Here is a 27,381-nt window from a genome sequence, read left to right as displayed (position 1 = left end):
CTGCTACACCTATACCCGCCTGCTCTCAGGCTCTGTTGCGACATGATTCCACCTGCTTTGTTGCGACCTGCTTTGCTCTTTGTCAACGTTTTTGGTTCAAGGCCTGCTGCAACAAGCACCCGACCTTGCTACGGCCTGCCCGTCCCTGCTACGGTCGACCCATCAACATCATTCTCTCTCTCTCTCTCTCTCTCTCTCTCTCTCTCTCTCTCTCTCTCTCTCTCTCTCTCTCTCTCTCTCTCTCTCTCTCTCTCTCTCTCTCTCTCTCTCTCTCTCTCTCTCTCTCTCTCTCTCTCTCTCTCTCTCTCTCTCTGCCCGCGGAAAACCAAGCATCATTGATTATCATGGCTACACAGAGTTTAAAGCTTCCACTTCAAAAAATTAAATCAGAATAAGCCTTTGTTCTCACACATCACTGTGCGTTTCAACAGGAATGCCCTCTATAGACTTATGTCGTCTTCTCATACCCCTATTGCACGCAAGAGCTTTCTTGTGGTGGCAATGACACCAAGGACCCTGCCGCCCGCTAAGAAGCACGAATCACAGCCCTTGAGGCTCATATTCAAGAGACTTAAAGAGCATTTACGAAATCTTGAAGACGGGCGAAGGAAGTAGAGAGCCAAGTTCTTCTTGAAACAACACATGCAGTTGAATCCTTACTCACCAAAACTATCATGGCAATGCAGAAAGAATCACATGAAGCAACACATAAGAAGATTACATGCGATCCTACAAGAATGCCGGCTACAAGAATCTCTTGGCCACAAGGTCAGGATTCGGGGGCTAGACTCCCTGTGGCATAGCACGGAGGACACCCTTGAGGAAGCAATCACCAAGCTCATTTTTGACATTCTTCACTACATCAAGCCCAAAATTTTTGCTTGGATCAATGATACACACAGACATGTGCCACCTGAGCATTTCATACTCACTTTCAAGGACAAAGATGAGTGTATGAAGCTGCTATGTCAATCTCGATTTCTCAAGAGAAAAAAGCTTTGGATTACTGAAGAGTTGACCATGAATCAACTCAAGAGTAAAGCGGGCGAGCTCAAGAAGATGCATGAAGCACGTAAGCAAGGCAAATGGGCAGTCTACCGAGGTGGCAAAGTGATCATCCAAGAGTTTTGAAATCCCAAACTGGTTCTCCTCTCAGTCGACCCTTCTTAGGTTTTTTGTTCTCTCTTCTTTCCTACTCCACCCTCTTGATGGACCCTCAGCCCTTAACTGATATGTATCAGCCCGCACTGCAAAGAAATTATTGTAAGCAGCCAACAAGAGAGCATTTAAACAATCCACCATATCCAACACCAAGTGTATACATTGATGCTGAGCCAAGAGAAAGGTACTCCTCCTGTACATTTTTTTCAAATCCTCTCTTCGTTTTCCTGTGAATGGCATGCCAAGGATTCTTGGCACAAGAAATTTGCTTCTGTGCGTGCCATTGGAAGTTTGCTCATATTTCTGCCAACAGCGCATGTAGAGGCAAGATTATTTGGTGCATATTTCACCATGCACTATTTGCACAAAAAAATTGTGTGTTTTTGTGTTTGACATTACACAAAAAAAAGTGTGTGTGTGTGTGTGTGTGTGTGTGTGTGTGTGTGTGTGTGTGTGTGTGTGTGTTTTAACCATGATGGTGTTGATAGTAATATAGTTTTTAACTACACACATATTAAATATTATTATGTATCTTTTTTTATTCCTCAAATAGTTTTTATTATAATTTCTAAACATCAGAGCTCACAAAAGGAAGAGATAGAAAGTAGATCAACAATGCTTGTTTAGGCATCAACACGTAGCTTCCTCTTCACTGCAATTATTGACAAGTTCAAAGAAGACAAATATTGACTTCAATGAGCCGTAAGAGATTCTTGGTGTGGCAACAGAGGAGCTTGTGTTGAACTCAGATGTGGATGTTTCAGAGGTAGAGTTAGAACCTTCTGCAAGTTAGGAGGACACTGCAACACCCAAGGTCCATTTGCTCAACTTACTGGAAAGGTGGATTTTATATCAAGCACTAACTGTGGGCCACCTACAAAGCGCAGCACAAAAGAGAAGAAGAAAAAGGAGACAATTATTGTGGAAGAACCTGCAATCATTGATGAAAGGCTTTTTGACCTTGTAATATTTGTAGGAGATGATGAAAAATTTCATAAGGGATGTGGCATCTTTAATTCCACCTTCAATCTTGATGATCTTCTAGCTCAGTACGCCGATTTCTTAAATCTTGAAAGAGAGAGGTTTGAGCTGGAGGTGCAAAAGGGCTGGGTTATTCTTGATGGGGTTGTTTACTTCAAAGATTGTGATCCCAAAGGATATGCATACAAAAAGTGCAATCAGTTTCCATTGTCATACAGATCCTTGTGGTGCCCTATGTACAAAAAGGAGTGCAAGCTTATTCAGGAGTCCTTTGACTTTCTTTTCTATCTGAATATACTATTTGCTATTTTTATGAAAAACTTTGAAGAAATCATGGAGGAACAAGATCTACCACCAGATGAATAGGAGGACGTCAAGAAAGACTAGAATGAAGTGGAAGAGATAGAGGAGGCTGTTGAATTTGAGGCAGAAGTGAAGGAGGTTGAACAACACAAAATGTTGTCTGTGAAAACATAAAAAATAAAGCTACCCTTGGATGTGCCTGGATTCAATGAGAAACAAGCTAAGTTGATTCTTCCTAGTGTGCTAGAATTTAGATGTGATGATAGGACATACATTTTCCTCCATGACATTCAAAGTATTTTTTGTCTACAAGAAGACTTTGCACTAGAAACCATCTCCAAATTCCGCGAGGAGAGGAGTGGATTTGTCTCTGAAGAAAACAATGGTGATAAGGCAATGGAAACCTCTAGCAACCCACTGTACTGCCTCAAACTATGTTTCCAAAAAGCAAAAAAGTATAAGGAGACACTCCCTGATGAGGTCACTTTTGAAGCAATCGAGAATAGCCTAAAGCCCTCAATGAGCAATGAAGAAGTAGAGGAATGCTATTAACACCTAGCACAGGGGTTGAGCTGCTTAGTGGACCTATGGAAGGAAGAGCTATGGATGCAAGATGAGAGTTTCATGGCAATCCCTCCCCCCCTGTCCCCCCCCCCAAAATGTCTCTCTCTAAATTTGACACTTAATTCTGGGTGAAATCCTCGATTGCAGAAGAGGATGACTTTCTCCGTCATCAAACCAAAGAGTATCGTGGAAGAGATGCAGCTCTTTCACAATATCTTGACAAAATTTGCTAGGCACCAATACTAATCTTTCACAATGGAATGTCACAAGAGGAGACTATTGCAACGTTTACCCTAAAGATATTATCATGCTTTCTAGGTGAACCAATGCTACCAAAGAATGCGGACAAAGTCATTCTTGTCAAAAAAAATTGCAAGAGTGTTTTGGATACAGTCTTGGATATACAGGTGGCCATGCTGCATATTACTACACTAACACGGCAATGGCACTATCTTTAGGAAAACAAGACCCAAATGAACTCTTAGATGATAAGATACAAGAACAATGTGCCAGAATATATATCTAAAATCTCAATAAGTTGATACACAACTTGTACATGTTGGCTTTGTCATTGCAGATTGAAAATTTGTACATATTTTGTGGTAAAGACATTACCATATGTCCAATTTTCTCATAATTTATTGAACTACATATTGTGTCAAACACCCAGTCTCTTGCTCCACCTATGGTTCACATATTCCATTTTCTCTTTCCACTTTCTTTGGCCTTCTCGAGAATTGGAGTTGTTGAAAGCCTCATACCATTTAATTTTTCTTTGTTGTAATTGTCTAATTACCTGTGATGTTGCTAGAGATGCTAATACTTTCTTTTGTTGCATGCAGTGAAGGATTCTGCGAGATAGAACCATTGGAAAATCTCTTTTAAATTTTTTTCCTTGTATTGAGAGCCACCATGTTGAGTTGAAGTTATCATTTCTCATGAAGAGCTTGAAACACTTATATTAGTGCACATCATTGTTATTCTGTAACAAATAATGAGCAAGGTGGACCTAATTTCTAAGTTATGATTTCACTTGAGGAGCTTGAAGGCCTCCACTTAAGCATGCTTGCTATTTGGAGTCCAAGCCTATGTCCTACATGCATGCATAGATACATAGAGACATTCAAAAGGAAGACTAGAGACATGAGAGAGATATAGTGTGAGTGTTTCTATGTGTGCTCATGAGTGAGCTTGAGAATTTGTATAGGATTGTCCCATTGGTAAGAGTGAGCGAGACCCACTGTCAATGGACTTTGTAGAGGAAAATATGGAGCGGGATTTCTCCAATGAGACACAACAGGTTCTTTAAGCGTCCGTGCAAACAAAGGAAGATCATGTCTCCTCTCTAGAGACACATACAAAGATGACAAACATGGATTTCTTTGATATGCTCATGCTAGAGGATGATGAGGTTATGCTAGGATACAGACATCGAGTCCCTATGTGGATGAGGAGATTGACAGATCCATATGTGACCAGTAGTCTTGATGGTGTAGAGTATGCACATAAAACTAAGAAGGCTAGCACAACTAGGTTTACAGAGATTTTGTCAGCATTTGGGCAACCTGTTAGTGTTGAGGCCCGACTTAGTAGCTTAGTGGGAGAATTTGTAGTAGGGATTGTATGTTATACACATGTGGATGATGCTAGCATGATTCTTTGTAGAGCCATATAAACCATATAAAGATGTCTGTATAATTTGAATGTAAGTTCTATCATGGATTCACACATGTCTATCACTAGAGCTGATATAGTTGCATGGAGATCAAGTGAGCGAGCGAGTGGGCATAGGTTGAGAGAGTCTCTCATCTATTTTGTTGTACATACTAGTAGTTTAGCTAGTAAGACCCTCTTATTGATGCATTCTCCTTGAAGTGGGAGTTTGTTGGGGTTAAAGACGGATGTGCCTTTTCCTCAAGCCGCACGTCCAATGTCTGGCTGCCCACTAACTACACTAACCCTTATTCTTCATATACACAAATAATAAGGAGGTAGAATTTGATACTATGTTCTCCACCAACACAGAGTGTATCTCTTCTTCCCCTTCCTGCATCGTGCATGCATGCATCAGGCACTCACAATTGGTACTACAATTTAAAATCAAGGCAGTAGTAGGGAAGAATCTAAAGCTTCAGGATACACACACACACACACACACACACACACACACACACACACACACACACACACACACACACACATGGGAACCTACAAACTAAAATTGGGTAGCATTTTCATAATTTTGAGAGCATCGAAGTTTTATGACCAAAGAATCAGTCAAGATTGGGCATTGCAACAAAGGGTCAGCGAGTAGCGACTTGAGAAAGTTTTGCAAGAGCATCTGGTAGGAGAACCAACATGATTTTTTTTTGCAGCATTGAACACAAAGCCACGTTTGGGCAGAAGGCTGTAGTGCTAGAGAATTATAGCTAATTGATCTCCTTGATGGATCTTGAAATGGGTAGTGTATAGAGAGGTCTTTTTTATCTTTGAACCACAATTGGGGTGCATAACCTTTTTTGTGCAGAGATTCATCAAGTTAAGATTTTGAATCTTTTGTGCATGCACACAGATTTTTGTAGAAGGTTGTGTACTCTTTCTCTCTCTCTCTCATGTGTCTCTCTCTCTCTCCCTCTCTCATGTGTGTATGTGTGTGTGAACGAGAGAGATAAGGCCGCGCATCATCGAGCATTCTTCTTCACATTCTTTGGCATCATCGGCTTTGTACCATTGATCATCCGAATTGAGAGAGAGAGAGAGAGAGAGAGAGAGAGAGAGAGAGAGAGAAAGAGATTTTTTCTCTAGTTTACCATCATCCTTGACTCACTCTATAATTTTGACATCCCTGCTACCTCGGCATTGGCTATCACCCAGGATCGCCAATTTTTTGTCATTTTATCACACATAGAGAGCGAGCATAGCCTTCTCATGCATAGCTTGCCTAATGATACAGATTGTTGTTTTCTGACATCCCATGCACTAGATAGTGGATTTTTGACATTCGATTCCATTTTTTTGGCTGCTTTTTGGCTTTGAGCATCGATGTTCTTGGCACTTCCACCCGATGGAAAAAGTTGGCATCGGATTTCAGTCTACACCGACATATATGCTTTCATAGCAGGTTTAGAAGGGGGCTTTTGAGACCGCATGTAAATCTTTGCTTTGTGGCCCTCGATAGGCTTTTAGTGTGCATGCACCAATTTATCTAGGTTTCAGACATACACAGGTACAACGCCTTCACCCCGGGGGATTCACTGTGGAAAACTTACCGCACCACGTAAGTGCAGGGGAGGGGGGTTTTTTACAAGTTACATAAGCGTATAATTTAGGGGAAGGCCCCCAATAATTTATCTCCTAAGCTTAAAAATAAGGGAGGGGGTATCATATTTGGGGGGGCGGGGGGTGCGGCTGGCCCAGGTTGATTACTTGTAGCAATTGGTCCCCGGTGTGCACTAAAACTAAATTAATTTTAGGGAAGTTTTTTATCATGTCACACATAAATTTTGCATCAACCCGGTCATAGATAAGGGGCTGATTTGGAGCAGGTCAAGGGTTGATTTACGCCAGCTTTGGATGGGTCAGAATTGGATGAGTGGCTAGAGTGTAGGATAATTGAGTACATAGTTTGAAAGTCATAATAAGACACATTGAGGGTACATCTAGTTATCAACAAAAGTGGTTCCTTAGTACGTTGCTAGTCACTATGCTACACACTCCTTGACTAATTTTACTCAGTTAGATCATGTGAAACCTGAACTTTATATGTAAGATAGGGGTATAATAGTTTTCTTCATTGGTTGTCGTATAAGCGTAGAAAGGGGGGTCATATCTCCTAATATGAGTCGTATATAGGGGTTTTATCAAAGTTTTCCGCTCGCAGGTGGCATCCCATTTTGTATATAGAGTGAATCCCCCGGGGCCTTCACAAGCATTCTTGGCAACGGTTTTGAAAACATTTTCTCTATGGATTGTTATCATTGACAAATGCATATTTTTTTGAGCACACACAATGCTATTGAGCTCTTTTGTGAGTAGGTATCCCCATAGGATTTTGTCTATCAGTTTTTAGCACCTGTTTGTGCTGCATGTTTTCTTACTCATGTACGTTCAGTTATGGATATTGTCCACTGTACATTGTGTGGAGAATTTTTTGGGGTGTTTTTGACAGGTTTTGGTTTTTCCTGAGATTCGGATCGAAAGAGCTCTTTTTAAGATTGTGGCTAGTCTTTTGTGTCTCCTTAGACTTTTGCAGGGTCCTACAGGAGGTTTTATTGAGTTGGGGTATTCTTGAATGTCTCCAAGGACTTCAAGAGTTTTTGTAGAAAGAGAGGTATTAAGAGATAGCTTACTGCACCTTCCACACGTAATTAGAATGGAGTTGCAAAAAGGATGAACCAAACAATACAGGACTGAGTCACAGCCATGCTTTCTGTGGAGAATCTGATTCAAGGCTTTTGGGTAGAGGCAATATTTGTTAGGAAATATGACGTAGCTAAATAGATATTTGAGTAGATTACTTAATGGAGAGAGATATATTTCAACACACAAGAATTATAGAGTAGAGAGAGAGAGAGAGAGTACACACGATATACGTGGTTCACCCAATGTGGGCTACGTCCACGGGAAAGCAGCCACTCAATGGCTTTAGTACTTCAAAACAAGAAGTAGTTTACAAAGGGACTATACCCTTAATAGAGCTCCCACCTTGCTTCACTCTCACCACCTCACACCCACCTTGTTGCATCAACTTCACACTATGAAATGTGTGTAGAAATAGCCTCCTTTTATAGGCCAGAATGGCTGCCCTCTCTCATGAGAGGTAGCCATGTGTAGCCGCCCTTGTGTAGATAAGTCCAAATCGGACCCTCCAATCCACCCATGTGTGGCCGCCCTGGAGAAGACAAGTCCGCTTTTGAATTCGGCCACCGGCCACCGGCCATTGACTTTCGACCACCGGTCACCGGCCATTGACTACCGGCCAACCAGCCAACCGACCGGTCGTTTTTCGATCACTTTTCGATCGTCGTCCGGCCATAATATTCTGACGAAAAGGAATATTCTGACGATGGCCGTGAAAATTTTGGTTTCGGGCGAGTGATTTTTATTTTCGGCGAGTGATTTTCCTTCACGCACAATGGCTTCTCCTCATAATGGGAGCCTTACAAATGTGCGTTTTTACCACATAAAATTACAATGGGTAAATCAGGCTCCATACTTAACAATCTCCCACTTGGAGACTGATCTCCAAACCAAACATGTTGGCTGCTTTCCATCCTAGCTTCTTATCCTTGAATGTCGATTGAAGATGAGAAAAAGCTCAACTTCTCCTTGTTGACTACCTTTGTAAACATGTCTGTAGGATTTTCACTTGTATGCACCTTTCCTAGCTTTAGCTGTCCCTCTTCCAAAAGAGTGTGTATGAAGTGATATCTCACCTCAATGTGCTTTGTCCTTGAATGAAAGGCTGAGTTCTTCGCACAATGGATAGCGATTTGGCTATCACTGTACAAGACACAATTGTCTTGTTTGAATCCAAGATCTTCTAAGAATCTGTGAAGCCACATAATTTCTTTGCTTGCCTCCATCATTGCTACATACTCTGCTTTCGTGGTAGAAAGTGAGACCACTTTCTGCAGCTTTGAAGCTCAGCTTACTGTTGTACCTCCAACCGTGAAGACATAGTCAGTAGTGCTCCTTCGAGTATCTTTGTCACCTACCATATATGCATCAGCATACCCTTCTAGAAAAATATCAGTTCCTCCAAAATACAAAGCATTTGTTGTTGTCCCTTTTAGATACCTAAGTATCCACTTCACAGCTTGCCAGTGTTCTTTACCTAGGTTGTCCATGAACCTACTCACAACTCCCACTACATGTGCAATATCTGACCTTGTCCAGACCATAGCGTACATTCGAGAACCTACCACTGCAGTATATGGAACTTTAGACATATAGGCTATCTCCTCTTGTGTCTTTTGACACATATCCTTCATTAGTTTAAAGTGACCAACCAAAGGTGTAGAAACTGGTCTTGCATTTTGCATTCAAAACCTTTCTAGTACCTTCTTGATGTAATCCTCTTGAGATAGCTTTATTGTCTTCTTCATCCTGTCCCTTGATATTTTCATACCAAGTATCCTCTTTGCAACACCTAATCTTTCATTGAAAAAGATTTAGACAGCTCCTCTTTTAGGTCTTTGATGTCCTACATGTTAGCACTTGCAATCAGCATGTCATCAACATACAACATTAGGATGATGAACTTCCCATCTCCCAAATTCTTTGTGTAGACGCAATGATCTGAGTTGCATCTTCTAAATCCATGATCTAACATCCATCGATTGAACTTCAAGAACCATCGTCATGATGCTTTCTTTAATCCATACAAGTTTTTCTTTAATCTGCAAACCATTTTCTCCTTACCTTTTACTTCATACCCCTTTGCTTGAAGCATGTAAATTTCCTCCTCTAAGTAACCGTGAGGGAATTCCGTATTTACATCCATTTGCTCAAGATTTAGATCATGAGCAGTCACAAGGCTTAAGACAAGCGTAATTGAGTTTATTTTTACAATAGGAGAAAATATTTCATTGAAATCAATACCTTTCTTTTGAGAAAACCCTTTTACCACAAACCTAGACTTGTACCTTTTCTTCCCACCTTCTTCTTCCTTCAGCTCGTACACCCATTTGTTTTGAAGTGCCCGCTTATCTTTAGGCAACTCAACCAACTCCCATGTTTGGTTGCGATGTAGTGAGTCCATCTCCACTTGCATGCTTTTCGTCCATTCTTCTTTGGATTCGTGTTGCATAGCTTCTTCATATGATTCTGGCTCTCCAGAATCTGAGATCAAGAGATGGTTGAAGGAAGGAACAAACCTTTCTGGAGGTCTACTTGCTCTTGTGGATCTTTGGGGAATAGGTTGAGGCTCCTGATTTGGTTGACGTTGTTGCACATTGTCACCGTTTACAGTCCTTGAGTCTTCACTGTCCTCAAGCTCCATGTACTCATCACCTGTTTCTTTTGTTTGTTTTCTTTCCAAGTAATCTTTGTACATATTTTGTTCGTTAAAAATTACATCCCTACTCCTTAAGATTTTACCATCTTCATGACTCCATAGGCGATACCCAAAGTCACTTATCCATAGCCAATGAAGAAACACTTTTTGGACTTTGCATCTAGCTTTGATCTTAGGCTTCTATCTATGTGCATGAAAGCCTCACACCCAAACAGTTTGAGAAATGCATAATTCACCGGTTTACCTGTCCATGCCTCTTTTGGAACTCCCCCATCAATACCATTGAGGGTGACCGGTTGATTAAGTACACAAACGTACTTACAGCTTCCGCCCAAAGCTCAAGCGGTAGGCCTGCATGTAGCCGCATGCTTCGTGCTCACTCTACGATTGTCATGTTCATTCTTTCCGAAATCCCATTTTTTTGAGGTGTCCTTGGGGTTGTCCTTTGCCTCTGAATGCCATTTCTAGCAAAAAAGCTTTCAAAATCTTGGCTGCAATATTCGCCTCCATTGTCGGATCTGAGGCATTTAACCTTGGTACCTGTTTCATTTTCCACAAAGGCTTTCCACCTTTGAAATATGGAAAATACATCGAACTTATTCTTCATTACATAAACCCATGTTTTTCTAGTCGCATCGTCTATGAATGTTACATAGTACAATGAGCCACCAAGTGATGGTGTACTTGCAGGACCCCAAACATCAGAATGAACCAACTCAAGTTTTTTTGTTTTTCTTTCATTTCTAGATTTTTGAAATTTTACCCTCTTTTGTTTACCATAAACACAATCTTCATAGAACTCTAAGTCCACTTCTTTCAAACCTGGTAGAAGCTTCTTCGTTTGAAGGATTTGCATTCCTTTGGCACTCATATGTCCAAGCCAATAGTGCCACACCACACTGTCGACTTCTGTAGTTGCTCCATAAGCTGAAGGTTGCGTGCTGATAGTACACAAGTAAAGTCTACCGACCTTTTCTCCCTTGGCTACCACCAAAGATTCCTTTGAGATCTTCCACCGTTTGTTTCCGAATGCAATGTTGTGACCTTCATCGTCTAATTATCCTGTAGAGATCAAATTTTTCCGAAGAGAAGAAACATGCCTAACATCTTTAAGCTTCCATTCATTTCCGTTAGCAGTTTTGACATAAATTGTACCTTTGCCGACACTCTCACAAGCTTCATCATCTCCCAAATATACATACCCAAAATTACCTTTGGTGTAATCTTGGAAATGTTGCTTGTGTGGTGTCGCATGGAATGAAGCCCCAGAATCTAATATCCAGGAATTAGACACATTGTCTAATGAGAGAATTAGAGCATCTTGCTCTACTTTACCTGCCACATTGGCCTCCGATGTTGGCTTGTTGTCTTGAAACTTAGTCTCCTTCTTTTTCTTGGACTAGCAATCCTTCTTGACGTGGCCCTTTTTGCCGCAGTTCCAACATTCAAGAACTGACTTTGTGCGTGACTTGCTCCGTCTTGAGCGATCACGACCCTTTTGGTTTTTGAACCTCTCCTTAGGCCTTCATCTTGTTTCCACTGGCAGTGCAGCACTTGATGATTCTCATGTGCTTCTCCTTCGTATTTCCTTGCTTAGAAGAACACACACAACATCATCAAACTTAAACGTATTTGTGCCAGAAATAGAATTACTTACAGCCATCACAAGGCTGTCCCAACTATCCAGTAGAGATGATAGTATAAGGAGAGCTCGCACTTCGTCATCGAAATTGATTTTCACCGATCGAAGTTGACTTATGTTTGTGTTAAAGTCATTTAAGTGTTCTTCAACTGAACCATTCTCTGCCATCTTTAGATTGAACAAGCGCTTCATAAGAAATACCTTATTGGATAACGATGGTTTCTCGTAAAAGTCATCAAGTGACTTCATCAAGTCCTCCGTGGTCTTCATCTCCGAAACATTGAAGGACATTGTTGATGCCAAGCTTAACCGGATTGTTCCCAGTGCCTTTCGATCAAGGACAATCCATGCTTCATCTGCCATTGTTGCGGGCTTCTTCCCAAGACCGCTTAGTGGCAAATAGAGGTCCTTCTGGTAGAGATAGTCTTTAATCTACATCTTCCAATGTTGGTAGTTTTTGCCGTTGAACTTCTCAATCTTGAGCTTCCCTTCCTCCGCCATAACTCCCACTCAACTCAAGGAATCCTTTCCTTGAGATAATTTAGCTATGAGCAAACCTTGCTCTGATACCAGTTGTGTTAGGAAATAAGATTACTTAATGGACAGAGATAGATTTCAGACACAAGAGATTAGAGAGAGAGAGAGAGAGAGAGAGAGAGAGTACACACGATATACGTGGTTCACCCAATGTGGGCTATGTCCATGGGAAAGCAGCCACTCAATGGCTTTAGTACTTCAAAACAAGAAGTAGTTTACAAAGGGATTATACCCTTAATAGAGCTCCCACCTTGCTTCACTCTCACCACTTCACACCCACCTTGTTGCATCAACTTCACACTATGAAATGTGTGTAGAAATAGCCTCCTTTTATAGGCCAGAATGGCTGCCCTCTATCATGAGAGACAGCCATGTGTAACCATCCTTGTGTAGATAAGTCCAAATCGGACCCCCAATCCGCCCATGTGTGGCTGCCCTTGAGAAGACAAGTCCGCTTTTGAATTTGGCCACCGGCCATTGACCACCGGCCAACCAACCGATCGTTTTTCCGAGTACTTTCCGATCGCCGTCCGGCCATAATATTCTAGCAAAAAAGAATATTCTGGCGATGGCCGTGAAAGTTTTGGTTTTTGGCTAATGATTTTTATTTCCGGCGAGTGATTTTCCTTCACGCACAATGGCTTCTCCTCATAATGGGGGCCTTACAAATGTGCATTTTTACCACAGAAAAGTACAAGGTGTAAATCAGGCTCCATACTTAACAATATCGATAATAGTACATATTATCAATCAGCCAACTAGTACACCATTGAATTATTAGATCCCAAAGGAGATGTGGTCCAATACTTAACAATATCGATAATAGTACATATTATCAATCAGCCAACTAGTACACCATTGAATTATTAGATCCCAAAGGAGATGTGGTCCAAAAAGAAGCCACATTATGATCATTTGTGTGTCTTTAGATGTGAAGCATATGTACACGTGCCCTTAAAAGCTTTAAAAAAACTAGACCTAAAGTCACACAAGTGCATTTTCCTTGGTTATGGGACAGATGAAGAGAGGATATTGTCTCTGGCACCCATAATCTTGCAAAGTACTTGCAGTTAACATGTTATCTTCCATGAATCAAAGATGCACAAGAAACCTATCATAGAGCCTCTAAATTTGTGAAAATTTAGAAGAGTAGTGATGTACCTCCCGCTAGTAGCACTCCACTTGATAGAGAAAAGAGCAATAGTGCGGCATTGAGATGATCTACTAGATCCTCACATCCACCTAAGTGATTTGAGCCTTGGTTGGACCATATCATGCTGAGTGACTGTGGTGAGTCATCTTGTTACAAAGAAGCCATCCAAATGTATCACAATGTCCAGTGGGAGCAAGCCATTGAATATAAGTACAACTCAATTGTTAGTAATGAGACATAAAACTTGGTTGAATTTCCATAAGGCAAGGAGGCCTTACCTTGCAAATAGGTTTACAAAGAAAAACTTTACATTTGATGATCCCAAGCCTAAGTATAATGCTAGATTGGTTGATAAGGAATTCAAGCAATAGAAGGGAGTTGATTTTGATGAAATTTTCTTGCTCGTGGTCAAGAAGACTAAATTGTGCATACAATGCTTGGCCTAGTATCCATTGAGGACATAGATCTTGTCCAAATGGATGTGAAGACGGCCTTTCTTCAGGAGGATCTAGAAGAGGATGTTTACATGAATCAAACTAAAGGTTTTGAACAACCTAGCAACAAGGAGGAGTTTGTATGCAAACTCAAGAAAGTACTCTTACAACTTGAAGCACGGTTCTAGGTAGTGGTATCCAAAATTTTATGATTTTATGTGGTCCTAGGGCTTAAGGAGTCAAGTGGATCACTATTTGTATACAAAGAAACTCAGTGATGGTTCTTTATTCATTCTCATTTTATATGTAGATGACATGCTCATTGTCGGAAAGTCCATTGAAAAGATTTCCAAATTGAAGCAAATGTTGAGCAAAAAATTTTCTATGAAGGATTTTGGTGAAGCAAATCATTTTCTTGGTATGCATAAAGAGAGATAGGATAAAGAGAATTCTTAAGTTATCTCAGGAATCCTATGTCCACAAGGTCTTGCAACGTTTCATTATGCAGGGGGGAAGGGAGTGAATAGCCCACTACCGTCATATTTAAAAGTTAGCAAGGAGGATTATCCTAAATCAAATGATGAGAGAGTAGACATGAAAAGTGTGCCATATTCTTTAGTTTTAGAAAATTTTATGGTAGCTACAAGGCTAGGTATTGCAAGTTTGTAGTGGAAGTGGTTAGTTGGTATATGGCTATTCCTAGCAAGTAGCATTGGACAACAATAAAACACATCCTCATATACTTGAAGGGTATAGAAAGTAGGTGTTTACACTTCAATAATATCGTTGTATCTGTTGTTGGTTACACGAATGCAGATTATGTGGGCTGTAGAGACAATGGGAGATTCGCCTCAACCATTTTCATATTTTTCAAGAGGGGCCATTTCTCGGAAATCATCTCTCCAAGATTGTACATCTTCATTCACTACAGAGGCTGAGTATGTTGTAGCATTAGATTCCAACAAGGAGGCTATATGGTTGGCATTTAGTGGATATCTCAAAGTTGAAGAAAAAGTCTGATAGGAATTTGATAATGCAGCCAAGATAGTCTGCATAAGTGAATGGTCAAGAATGACTTCAGCTCTACAGTAGTAATTTTCTCATTGATATCTTTGATTTCAACAAAAAAAGCGTCCATTTCATCTTTCTCATGCATGATTGTTGATTCTAGTTGTTTGCATAGATGTGCTAGCTTTGCCTCATTGTTGCGACATGTGTAGAATCCACTTAGTATGTCCCAATCCTACTTTGTTGTTTCTACTAAATGAATGTGGGGAGTAATTGTGCGCTTAAAAATAGTGCAATCAATGTGTGCACCTATGCATCTCTACTATCCCAACAAGCCTATCCACTTGTGGCTAAAACAACACGAACAGTAGTAGAAAAACTGCTACAACCTACCATAGGACATGAATCCAAAGAGCCTAGGATACATCAAAACCTTTAACAATGTTTCGTACACCCTTGGAAAGAATTACATGCTACATCGTGTAAGCTTGCAATAATGTATAGTTGTCTCCATCTAGTTTGGGCTCATCAGACAACATCTTGTAAACACATTGCTCTCAGCCATAGTAAAAGACTCAACCTAATGTATAAAATGCCCAAACTAAGTAGGAACCAAAGAAAAAATATTTGTGATATATAGCACAAAACACGTTAGAGCATCAAAGACCGATTATACAAAAATTTGCACTCCAAAAAAATTATGTACAAAAGGAAAAAAATTGCATGTGCAATACTTGCATCAGTGGGAACACGCTGAAATGAGCCCTGATTGAAAAACTAAGCACACCAAGCTCTACGAAGTTTACCCAAAGTATTTACCAATATGCTTACATTGGCCAAAGCTCACCCAAATTGGAGAAACTGAGTAGGGGGTGTTGGCGATTATGCCTAGGAAGACGCAACTTGTTCTGATGACAATTATTGGAGTTAAGCTTGTAGGATTTCACACATAGCTTAGAGGTGGAGAAGAATCTTAAGAGTGATGGGCGTATATACAAAGCATGGGGGAAACAACCTCCTAGTGAGCGAATAAAGTGACCAGGTGGTATGAAGTGTGTTCACACACATCACTACCATATACATGGAAACAATGTAGTGTTATTCTATGACAAAAAACACTTTCATTTACTTCTCTTAGATGTATCAACGGAGAAAAAGTAGATCATGCCAACAAGAAAAGGAAAAAATTCAATGTTTATGAGATTGAAGAGTTACATTTTACTTCTGATGGTTGTGTGCCCAAGAGTGTAGCTAGAGGTGTGATTCCATTTCAAAAAGTGGAGAGAATGGTGACTTTGCAAAACATATTCAACTACATACAAAGAAGCAAACAAAATCATGCATGTCTTGAGAGTGGTTTGAGAAAAAGAGCAAAGCAGGAGGAGACAAAAAACTGCATGTGATTCTCCTAAGGGGGATTTTTACGCATGTACATGAGTGAAAACATGAGAAAGAAAAAGATAAACACCAAAAGGGGGCAAAGTCTACTCCCCTAACCATGGGTCACTCAACGAACTCATGTGAGCTATTTATAAATTACAAAAGAGTTGCACAGAGAGAGAGAGAGAGAGAGAGAGAGAGAGAGAGAGAGAGAGAGAGAGAGAGAGAGAGAGAGAGAGAGAGAGATTATAAATAGAGAGGCCTCTTTTTCTAACAATAGAGCCTTGTCTGTGAGAATCTAACATCCATTTTTGGATCTTGAGCGACCATTTAATGATAGAGATTACTTTGTACTTTCAACCATACGTTAAATTCATATCAATGTACCATAAATAAATACCGTTATATGATGAGAATTTTATCGAAGAGAATTAGAACTTGCTAGTCAGTGTGTATGATAAGTGAGGTACACATGTGAGAGCAGCATGAGTTCTTAATGACCTTCCTCTCCAGAATATCATCGCTTAGACCTCACTTCTTCTAGGTTATGTCTAACATGGGCATGTTATAGTATCCATTGATTGTTTTCATTGGGTGAAAAATTAGGGCCTCTTTCTAAATACAATACTTTACATTTGCATCTTGAATGCCTTTGGCATTGCACAAGAAGATGACATTAAAAAATAAATGCATGGTGACATTATTAGTCAAAACTCTTGGACACAATGTTAAGATGGGCAATGCTTTGGTTGACGTATGCAAAATTTGGTAGTTTATTGGAAGCACAAAGGTGCTTGATAAGCTTCTTGTTCTACATGCGATCTCTTTGAGTGCCAGATATGCCCAATAGGAGCCAGAGCAAGAAGTTGTGTCCCATTCTCAAAGGGTATAGATGGACCATTTCTCTCTAGATGCAATCGCCTTTACTTGCATTGTGAGTGCATGTGGCCTTACACTAGAGTTGATATGGGTGATAAAACTAATGATGAGATTCTACAATTTTTGAGGAGCTTCATGACCAGAACATCATTGCTTGGAATGTAGTAATTATGAGATATGGACAACATAGGTAGTGTCAAGAAGTCCTAAGATGTTTTTAGTGAACATGAGTGTGCATTCTAAAGTATGTGGAATGCAATTTTCAAGGGATACATGCCGCAAGGTCTTACTAAGGAATTCTGGATTGCTTGAATGGATAACAAAGTTGTGGAAACACCATGCTAATAGTGTGTTATATTCTACATCCTAGAGCAACACAAGATGGGTTTGAAGGTGACATTTTTGTGGATAATAGTGAGACATTCTATGCTGGAAAAAAAATTGCTACTTAAAATGCATTGTTGGTAGAATTTGTAGAATATGGGCTATGGATGGATCCTTATTATTTTTAATCCCTAATATATTAAACTATAATTGAGAGAGGTAAAAGAACTCAAAAACAAAATCTATGATGAGTTGGCATCCTTGATCGTGGAATATGTAATATTGTGGTCTATATGTATGCCAATTGTAGCACAATTGCTTGAATAGCATTCTATTCAGGATGACCTCCTTTGGAATGCATGAGTTGTGTAGGTTGTGGTCGTCAGCTTGTGTTTTAAAATTAGATATTGTACCTATTGTTGTGTTATGAAGTGTTGAATTTGTTGGCAGAGAAGGGAGTTGATGAAAATTGAGGTTACAATGCTTGTTCATCCTAATACTGAAAAGTAGATTGAACCTTGATTTGTTTCCTAGATCTAGCAGATGCTCTCAGTGTCATAAGGAGAAAATGAGATTTGCAGTTTTGCGAACTAGTGTAGTACTCTTGTAAAAGTTTTCAGTCATATTTGATATATTCATTTCCAACACTTGAAGCTCAAATTTTTCTTCTAACACTTGGAGTTCTCAATGCTAACAAAAAGGATGGCATATTTTTGTGATTATGTATTATAGGAAAAAATAGAGACACCTCTCCTACACACTCGTCTAGAATTCGTGTGTGTGTGTGTGTGTGTGTTGTGTCCATAGTACACTCGTTCAAGCATAGAACATGCCAAAAATACATGTGATCAAATACATTTTGAAAAATATTGATAGTCTAATATGTTCTTTGATGTTTTTCATGTTTGCAAGGAAAGTACCGTACAATTCAAAAAACATGATGAATTATAAGGATCTCTTAGTCTAAATGACTTATCAAGGTAAGACAAACTATCCCCTTTGTTCTCTCTCTCTCTCTCTCTCTCTCTCTCTCTCTCTCTCTCTCTCTCTCTCTCTATATATATATATATATATTATATATATATATATATATATATCATTGACAATTGTGAAAAATATCGAAACAAATACACAAACTTAGGTATACCATTGTTAGTAAGTGTGTGCAAAGTTTTGTACATTGGTCAAAGCCTAACAATCCATTACCAAGTAATCTGTTTAAGATTTGGTATCTCTTTAAATGTATTTATTATTGCATATCAAAAGAATAATAGGGCAAAAAAGCTCTTCATTATTGTGATGAGGTTGATGCATAAGGCTTTTCAAGAAAGCTATAAAAGTACTGACGATCTTGGCATCAGTTGGGTGTCCTTCAATTGGTTGTGTTCTTCTAGGTACTTGGCATGCATGTCCTAAAGAACCATAAAATTGATGCTCCAACCACCTCATTGTCAAATTCTCGTCTTGATATTGCTTTCCCTTCGAACCTCTATGAATGCTACTAGTGTTCAAAAGAATATAAACAGAATGACACATCATGTTATTCATGTATTCCATAAGTTTCATTCTTCTTTTCCTTATCCCGTAGCGTTGTTTTAACATATAATACCCCGTTTTGGTGCACGACTAGTTGCTACAAAGTAGGCTTCAAGCAAAGGATTCTCCCTTGTCTTCTTTTGCACTTGGACGTTATTCTACTGCATGTGTAAAGATAACTTCTAATAGGTTAGTTTTAACTAACCTAAAAGACTAAAGACTTGAGAGACACCAAAACCAAACTACAAATTTGCAACAGAGCTGCAAAGGAAGAAAGAAGCTATGATCAGACATGGGAACTGAGTAATGAAATGTGACATTCGAGTTCTTGATTGGTTCTTAAGAGGTTTTACAATAACACACCGTACAATCTAAGCCGTACAATGTAAAATGTAATGCACTGTATTTTCCTGTATGAAACTGTACCGTATGACCGTACGTGACAACCTTGTCTGGCACTCAGCATCTTATACTTCCCAAGAGACAAGAGTATAACGCTTTTGCATTGATTACATTTATGGGACATAGACAACTCTCACACGCATGCGCACGCAAAGCACTCTTGCCCATGAGCACATTTAAGTGCTTTTGTTTACTCTCTCAAAGACATGCATGCACATGTATACATCCACAAAGATGCACCTAATAGTTACCCAAGGGTGAGCAGGGGTGTTTTTGATGAGTTGAAGAGCTGGTACGCTGATGTAAAGGATGATTTTGGGGCATCAATAAAACCGACGACAACTTTTGCAATCATAATCGTAAAACTATTCAATGTCTTCAAAAAATTGATCCGCAGCAATAATATTTGAAAGCAGCACATAAGGAGCTATACTTTCAGGAGTCAATCTTCCACAAAAGGAAGCAGACCTTAGACCACGCTCGGTATCTTCATGTACTTTGCAAGAACCGAGCAATGAGAACCACGCCATGCCAGCTTTCTCTGAAGGCATGTACTCAATCAGCTCTTCTGCATCATCAAGATGCCCCGCTCGTCCAAGGAGAGAAATCAAGCACAGGTAGTGCTCCCCGGAGATGCACATTCCATAGTCTTGACTTATGGAAACAAAAAAATGTTTACCCTCATCTATCCACCCGGACCGCCCACATGCAGCAAGGACAGAGACGAAGGTGATATTGTCTGGCTTAAAGCCTTCAATCTGCATGTGATGAAACAAGCACAAACCTTGCCTATGATGCCCATTTCGCACGGATCCGTCGATAATTGCCGTCCAAGAAACAGCATCTCTGCATTGCATTCTATCAAAAACCCTGCATGCATCGCGCATACTGCCACACTCCGCATATAAACTGATAAGTGCATTGCACAAAAGAGTGTCCTCCTCGTGATGGCAGTAAATAATGGCAGCATGAACATTCTGCCCTTCCTCTAGCGCTGCTTGGCCTGCACATGCATCGACAACACTTGTGAACGTTGCCTTATCTGGCTCAAAACCTTCGCGGCGCATATATTTATAGAGAGAAAGTGCATCATTTCCATGATTATTACGAGTCAACACTGCTATCATAGCATTCCAAGAAACTGTCGTTCTATGCACCATACTTCGAAACACATTCGATACATCTTGTAAGCTCCCGTTGTTCCCATACATGGTAAAAAGAGCAGTGGATACCTCGACATCCTCCTCATGACCACTCTCAAGAATGAAGGAGTGTACAATTTGCCCCTCTTCTACGGCACAAGCCTCCAACACGGAGATGAATGACACGGTATTTGGCATAAACCCATCGGCTACCATCTGCTGGAACAAATGAAGAGCTTGTCTTCTGCCATTCATCTGTAAAAACACAGAAATCATCGCATTCCAGGATATAATGTCACGGTCGGGTAACTTACTGAAAACATCAATAGCATCATGCAATTTCTTGCACTTACCGTATGTGTTGAGAAGAGCTGTGCCAATGAGGACATCTTTATCACACCCGAGACCAACAATGGAGGCATGAATTTTCTGCCCCTGATGAAGATTGGAGGAGTGGCCACATGCGTCAAGCGCAGAAATGAAACTAATGTTGTTCGGAACAAAATTTTCCTCTAACATTTCTTTGAAGAGATTCAATGCTTCTTTGCTATGGCCATGCTGAGCAAAGGCCGAGATAATTGTATTCCATGAGACACTGTCTTTGAGGGGCATTGAAGAGAAGACATGAAAAGCTTCAAGCACAGAGCCATTTTGGCAGTAAGCCTTGATAAGCATGTTCCAGGAGTAAACATTAGGGTTGGGCAAGCGCTCAAAGGCATGAAGTGCAGCACCGAGACTACCGCAATTGGCATACATCTCAATGAGGCAGTTGCCGACGTAAGTATACATGTCCAAGTTGTGTTTACGGACGTGGGCGTGAAGAAGTTTTCCATCATTAAGCAGTTGAGCCTTGCCCAAATGACGCAATTCGGCCGCGATCGCAGTGACACTACCTGGCTTGGAAAAAAGGTGCTCCCACCTGCTGAGGCCCGCACTGGTTTTACTAAGAAAACGGAGAAAAGTGTACCTTGTTGCATGTCTGAGTTGAAGCCATCTCCATGAGTTTGCAACCATGGACGACTCTGCTTCATCTTCGTCCTCAAGAAGTCTGCGTGCATAGCTGCGTCTGGTATGCTAGGCTCATTTCGTAAAGTTTGGACATTTTAATTTTAAATCCATAAATAAAAATCCAATTTTGGCCGGTTCGATCCCCTCCATATGCCACTATTGCTTTTCACTAATGATTTTTTTAAAGAACCTACCAGTATGTATGTATGAAAAGATTCCCCTTGCCACCACTCCTCCCCCCTTCTCTCTCTCTCTCTCTCTCCCTCCCTCCCTCCCCCCCCCCCGACCTCGCCCACCTTCTTCATCCCCGAGCCTCTATGCATGAAGACCTCCCCTTTGCCCCTCAATCTTCAACAATCTTCAACAACCGCATCGTCCGTTCTAGCCCTCATCGCTTCAGTCCACGCAGAGAGCTCTCCCCCCCCCCCCCCCGCCCATCTCCTCCCCTGGACCTCGCCCACCTTCTTCATCCCCGAGCCTCTATGCATGAAGACCTCCCCTTTGCCCCTCAATCTTCAACAATCTTCAACAACAGCATCGTCCGTTCTAGCCCTCATCGCTTCAGTCCACGCAGAGAGAGAGAGAGAGAGAGAGAGAGAGAGAGAGAGAGAGAGAGAGAGAGAGACCACTTGCATTCGAACAAAAAAACTGTTGTTTTAGACGTTTTACCCTCATGCAGACTACAGTCCAAAGTTCGTACCTTTACTTTCACTCTATGCCTTTGTTGGCATCTTGCTTAATTCTCTCTAATGAGCTATTTTCCAAAATGTGTGATACATACTGGCTACTTCTACAAAAACTTGACTCAACCTTTGCTCTCCAAGTTCAATTGCTTGTTCATCTTCTTTGGCTAGGAAAATGCATGGTTCCAAAGTCAAAATTCTAAAAACTATGTTCAAAGGCCAATTCGCCTTGTCACCAACATTTTGCAGGATATTGATGTGGTAAGCAACCTCTTTGCATCATTAACAATCAGCTTAATGTGTTTGAAAGTTCCAAAAATCCAAAGACAAGTAAGTGGAAGATACGTGCATGGTTTGTAATAAGATCTTCAAATTTATATCTCTTAAATTCTTATATAGAAATCTTTATGCTATGGAGCTTCTTCTTATCAAGCTCATAGCCAAAGTCTTAAGGACTGTTTCTCGGCAATACTTGCTTTGCTTATTCATTGAAGCTTTGAAGAAAACGAAAACGGCATATGATGATCAAGAAAGCCGCTAAGTTGCCTGGGTCATGGAGATTTTACCCTCGTTTGGCCCTTTGTATACTCAAGCTTCTCTTTGTTGTGATGAGCTCTAAGAGAATTAGTAATGAGAAGCCTTTTAAGGGGGAGTCAGCCCTATAAAATTTATCCCTCAGTGTTGTGTCGTCTCATGTTCATAGTCTTCTCCTTAATTTTGGTCTTTAGCATGCTAATTTGAATAGGTACTAGTATGTGACCCGTGTGTTGCTGCCGCTAAGAAGAACTATAGTATCTGAGAGTGTTGTTTGAGTAGGCCAAGAAAAGGGCTTTGCTAGTATCAAAAGGTGATGCATGAGTTCATCTCTCTCTCTCTCTCTCTCTCTCTCTCTCTCTCTCTCTCTCTCTCTCTCTCTCTCCCTCTCCAAGAGAAAGGAGATGTTCACATGCTACATTGTTATTTACAAAGGAAGACACAATTGTATAAAGTGCAAATGATAATTTTCTTTGACAATATTTCAAAGTAATTGACCATGAAGATGCCTGCTAAACCAAATCTTTGTTCACTTATGTGCTGGGCTACATAGTGTATATATTTGATTCACCATGTGTGTGCATTGTAGGGGACTCTGTTAATGCCATGGATAGGCTCTTTGGTCTAATTTCTCTACTTGTCATTCTTCGGATAGATAAATAAGAGACATGTGATGCCACCTGCCTTTAAAATGCAAGCAGAAGTGAACATATTTGGAGAGAAACCTTGGCTATGTTTTTTGCCTGCCACCCATGATGTTGTATTTCAACAACCACAATATTGTTCTCATCATAAATTGTTAACACAATTCAATGTCTTGCAATCCACAAGCATAGGTAGTCACACTTGGAGAGTGTGTCTTGCAATCCATAAGCATAGGTAGTCACACTTGGAGAGTGTGAGGTTCCCACCCCGTCGTCTCAAACGACGGATCTGATGGTAAACTGATGGTAAACCTGGTGGCCACTAGATCTACAGCGGAAGCAAACAAAGTGGTTTATGGTTCATCTAGCGGACGATCTCTCATCACAAAGTGAATCGAGTTCGAGCCTACTAGCATCGAGATCTAGTTTCACCTCGTAGGGGAAGCGTGATTAACTTATCTAGCGATCCTAAGACCCACCTTCCAAGAGGAGAGAAGCCCCAAGTGCCTTTTTCCCCATGTTTCAGAGGCACGTACACTTGAGGCTTCGCTGCTCTTGGGGTAATGAGTAATACTAGCGTAGATTTATAACACTATGGGGACGGAGAGTTCCCGACCAATGTCCTAATTACTACCACAATGGTTGTTCAACATATAAGTTCCTTGATTAGGTTTCGATTCACAAGGTTCATTAAGACAGCCCTTCAACCAGTATTGCAAGGCGACACCAAGATAGTAACCCTAGTAAAAATTTTACTCAAAAATTATTCATTAAAATTCCAATGTTCTGGAGGTACAACATCCCCCCTCTAGCTAGAGTTTACTCCTCCCGTTGTCGCCTAGCTGCCCATACAACTAGGTATGTCCACCACTTAACCAGCAGACATGGACATTTCCACCGCATAGAACGCAAGACGTGGGTTCCCACCGCTTAACTAGCAGACGTGGGTATCCACCGCTTAACCAGCAGTCATGGATTCAAGAGCCCTTAACCAGGAACTCTACCCCCCGTGAGATCAGGAGGGGGTTCGGACGAGCATCAACATTGGAAATAGAAATGAACAGGCCGAGCTAAATTTTCTCTAGCAAACATTCTTTCCTATCTCAAACAGTATATCCAACAATCATTCTTTCCTACTTGGAAATTAAAATATATTTCAATTCAAATTCCGTGATCCTCGTTGGATTTCTCCAACATGTTTAGGGATATGTTCTTTCCTAACTTATCGAATGCAATGTTAAATTGAGCAAAACTTCAATTGAAAATGTGACCTACCTCCATAATTTCCTTGTCATTGCTCCGTGAGTTGGCCAGTACTTGGTCGACCATGGGAGCTTTTCCCTTCCCATGTGTGTTGCTTGTCCCAACCTCGCGATCGTGGTAACCACCGAAACGAGTTCTCTTTACCAGGGCCATATTATACTCACTACTTAAATTGACAACTTGGAAAAAGAAAGCTAATATTTGAGAGCACATACGACCAAAATGATGGATTAGTTTCAATAAGAAAACTCCCCTGTATGAGAGGTTTGATTACTTCAAGACATAGAGATTTCTGATAGCCCCTTACTTGTTCTATGGGAATTGGCCCTAAGGTTAATTATTTGGCCTAGATAATTAAGAATTTCAGATTTCTACTTGATCTATTTACTAGAGATGAATTAGGCATGCTTAATCACTTCCTAATGCAAGTAGAGATTTGCAGATTTACCGCATGCATAAGTGAGAGGATTCCTTTTTCCTAGTGGATTAATTGTGGAATTAATTACACTAATTACATCCTAATATTTGAACAATTTGAATCTAAACATAGCTATATAAACATTGTGTGGTAATAGAATGAAATAGACTAACCTTATCACATTGCTGGCTTGATTCTATCATTCATTAACTATAATGACTTAGTGGATAATTCTCTTATTGCTAATCATACGTTAATCTATGATTAGGAGAGGTTAATTGTTTGCATGATTGACAATTAGAATTAAGAATGTGCAATGGAATAATCATATAGCAATTTAGAGAGTATCTAATGAGAAATTTAACTGTGATTATGCATACTAGCAGCGAAATTATGAGAACCATAGAAGGAATTATAACATAACGTGAAATTAGCTTTATTTTACCGTAGTTTGGGCTGAATTTGAATCAATTTGTTGATCCAAAGGAGCTTCTTGTGGCGAGAATTGGGCAGCACTTCTGTCTTTTGCTCCTTCTCCAAAGGCTATGTGTGTCGGCAGCACCTCCCCAAGGGGTGTGTGTGTGTATGTATATTGAATGTGTGTGTGAGCATATATGTGTGCTTGTGTGTGTGTGTGTGAGCATGCTCTTATATAGGCTCACAAGCTGAAAATTCGAACCAAGCTGCTATATGCATCTGGAGAGCACTTACTTCATGCATGGTAAGTTCAGTTGCACACTTACCAAGTGTCCAACCTGCTTGGTAATCACTCATGCTCACTATCCCTTGCATGGATAAGACCCCATGAGTTCTCCTTGTGAGAGAGGGCGCCCCCTGCTGCTAAGACTAGCCTCCAGTGGCCTGGGGTTGGCTCCCGCACAGCTTCCGAGCCCCGTGCCTCCCCGCACAACCTTAGGAAAAATTGTTTTTAATCCTAGACGGGCAATTCTAATCAGATTTTGATGCCAAAACGTGCTATGCTAAGCTAGAACTAAGGTGCATAATCCCGAGTACCTGCCATATTTAGCAGCCCTCGACGTTCGAAAATGCATTTTTTTCAAATTTGGGTTACGGGTGCAGTTTGTCGAGACGGTCAAAACTAGACGGGTCGTGCGACCAAAAACTTACTATTTTTGGAAATTTTCCACAAAAATTATTTTAATTCACTTTTGGAAGCTTTATGACATTCTAAACATCATGGCATCGACAGATTTTGGAAAACTGCTAATAATAGTAACTTTTTCCATTATGATTGTTTCATGGTACAATGGTGTTCTTTTGGCTCAGGGTCGGAGACCTTACATCCTCCATAATGTGAAAAATTTGAGATGTCCTCATTTCAAGAATACATCTGGATAAACTCTATGCTAGTACTTAGGTACATATATCCTTTGTCTAAAGTAAAGACATCCTTTGATAATAGAATAGTCTTTAGCTTTATGCGTCTTATTCTGCTGAACTTTGATGAGATCTTGGTGCTTGAATTATTGCTCACTAGGATTAGCAGTTGCAGCATACAGAGCTGCTCTCTCATCAGCTTCGTCACCCATAGTTGGTTGTCTCACTGCGGCATTAGCGAAAGCTCCGCTTCCTTGTCCTATGTTTCCTCTTCCTTGGCCTCCTCTTCCGTTTGGTTGACCTCGCTCGTTGACGTTCAAAGATACATTATTAGCACCGGATGTTTGGGAAATCCTTTTCGGACATTGTATTTTGTAATTTCCATACTCCTGGCACTCAAAGCATCTTATATTGGGAAACTCGGTAGCTGCCGTAGTAGCTACTACCGAACGATGGTCGTATGCAGGGTTGATTGGTTTGTTACTTCCTCGGCCTCCTCTTCTGTTTGGTTGACCTCGCCCGTTGACGTTCAGAGGTACATTATTAGCACCGGATGTTTGGGAAATCCTTTTTGGACATTGGCCTTTGTAATGTCTATACTCCTGGCACTCAAAGCATCGTATATTGGGAAACTCGGTAGCTTCCGTAGTAGCTACTACCGGACGATGGTCGTATGCAGGGTTGATTGGTCTGTTACTCCAGTTGTCTGGCCTCGCTCCTCTTTGACAAATAGTATTGACTATCTTGGGTAGTCCTCTGAATCTCTTTAGCCAACGGTTTTCCATTTATGCCAGTTACCTACAAGTATAAATAATCTCATTTGGAGAGAAACCCCATCTTCACATTCACTAAAAATGACTCAGACCTTCTGCATGCTCAACCTAGAAGTTCAAGCCCTATCACATGCCTACAAATTGCAAACTTGGGTGGTTGCATTAAAAGAAAAGGCCTTGCTCCACATCGCTCAAAATACCTTAGAGCATCCTGACCTTGCTTGTGTTGGACAATCCCTACAAAAGGCATGCTTGA

At 40.6% G+C, this 27,381-nt stretch overlaps 1 protein-coding gene across 1 annotated transcript; it reads right to left on the bottom strand.

The window, feature by feature from the left end:
- Window positions 1-19,027: 19,027 nt before the first annotated feature.
- Window positions 19,028-21,563, bottom strand: LOC147426765 (pentatricopeptide repeat-containing protein At1g08070, chloroplastic-like). Its single transcript, XM_086499111.1, has 4 exons — window positions 20,818-21,563; window positions 20,651-20,719; window positions 20,555-20,563; window positions 19,028-20,325 (listed from the first exon to the last, which is right to left on the bottom strand). The coding sequence occupies exons 1-4, from the start codon at window positions 21,476-21,478 to the stop codon at window positions 19,688-19,690; spliced, it is 1,377 nt and encodes a 458-aa protein (XP_086355237.1). The 5' UTR covers window positions 21,479-21,563; the 3' UTR covers window positions 19,028-19,687.
- Window positions 21,564-27,381: the final 5,818 nt, after the last annotated feature.

This window comes from Adiantum capillus-veneris, chromosome 24 (assembly GCF_014529385.1).
Source record: "Adiantum capillus-veneris isolate H3 chromosome 24, ASM1452938v2, whole genome shotgun sequence".
NCBI classification, from domain to species: Eukaryota; Viridiplantae; Streptophyta; class Polypodiopsida; order Polypodiales; family Pteridaceae; genus Adiantum; species Adiantum capillus-veneris.
This window is presented reverse-complemented; position numbering and strand designations above follow the sequence as displayed.

Bases quoted from the DNA above. Each gene is read 5' to 3' on its own strand.
- LOC147426765 (XM_086499111.1), bottom strand. From the start codon at position 21,478: ATGGTTGCAAACTCATGGAGATGGCTTCAACTCAGACATGCAACAAGG. The intron at 20,720-20,817 runs GTAAGTGCAAGA...GTGTTTTTACAG, and splicing joins AGCTCTTCTCAACACATACG to ATGAATGGCAGAAGACAAGC.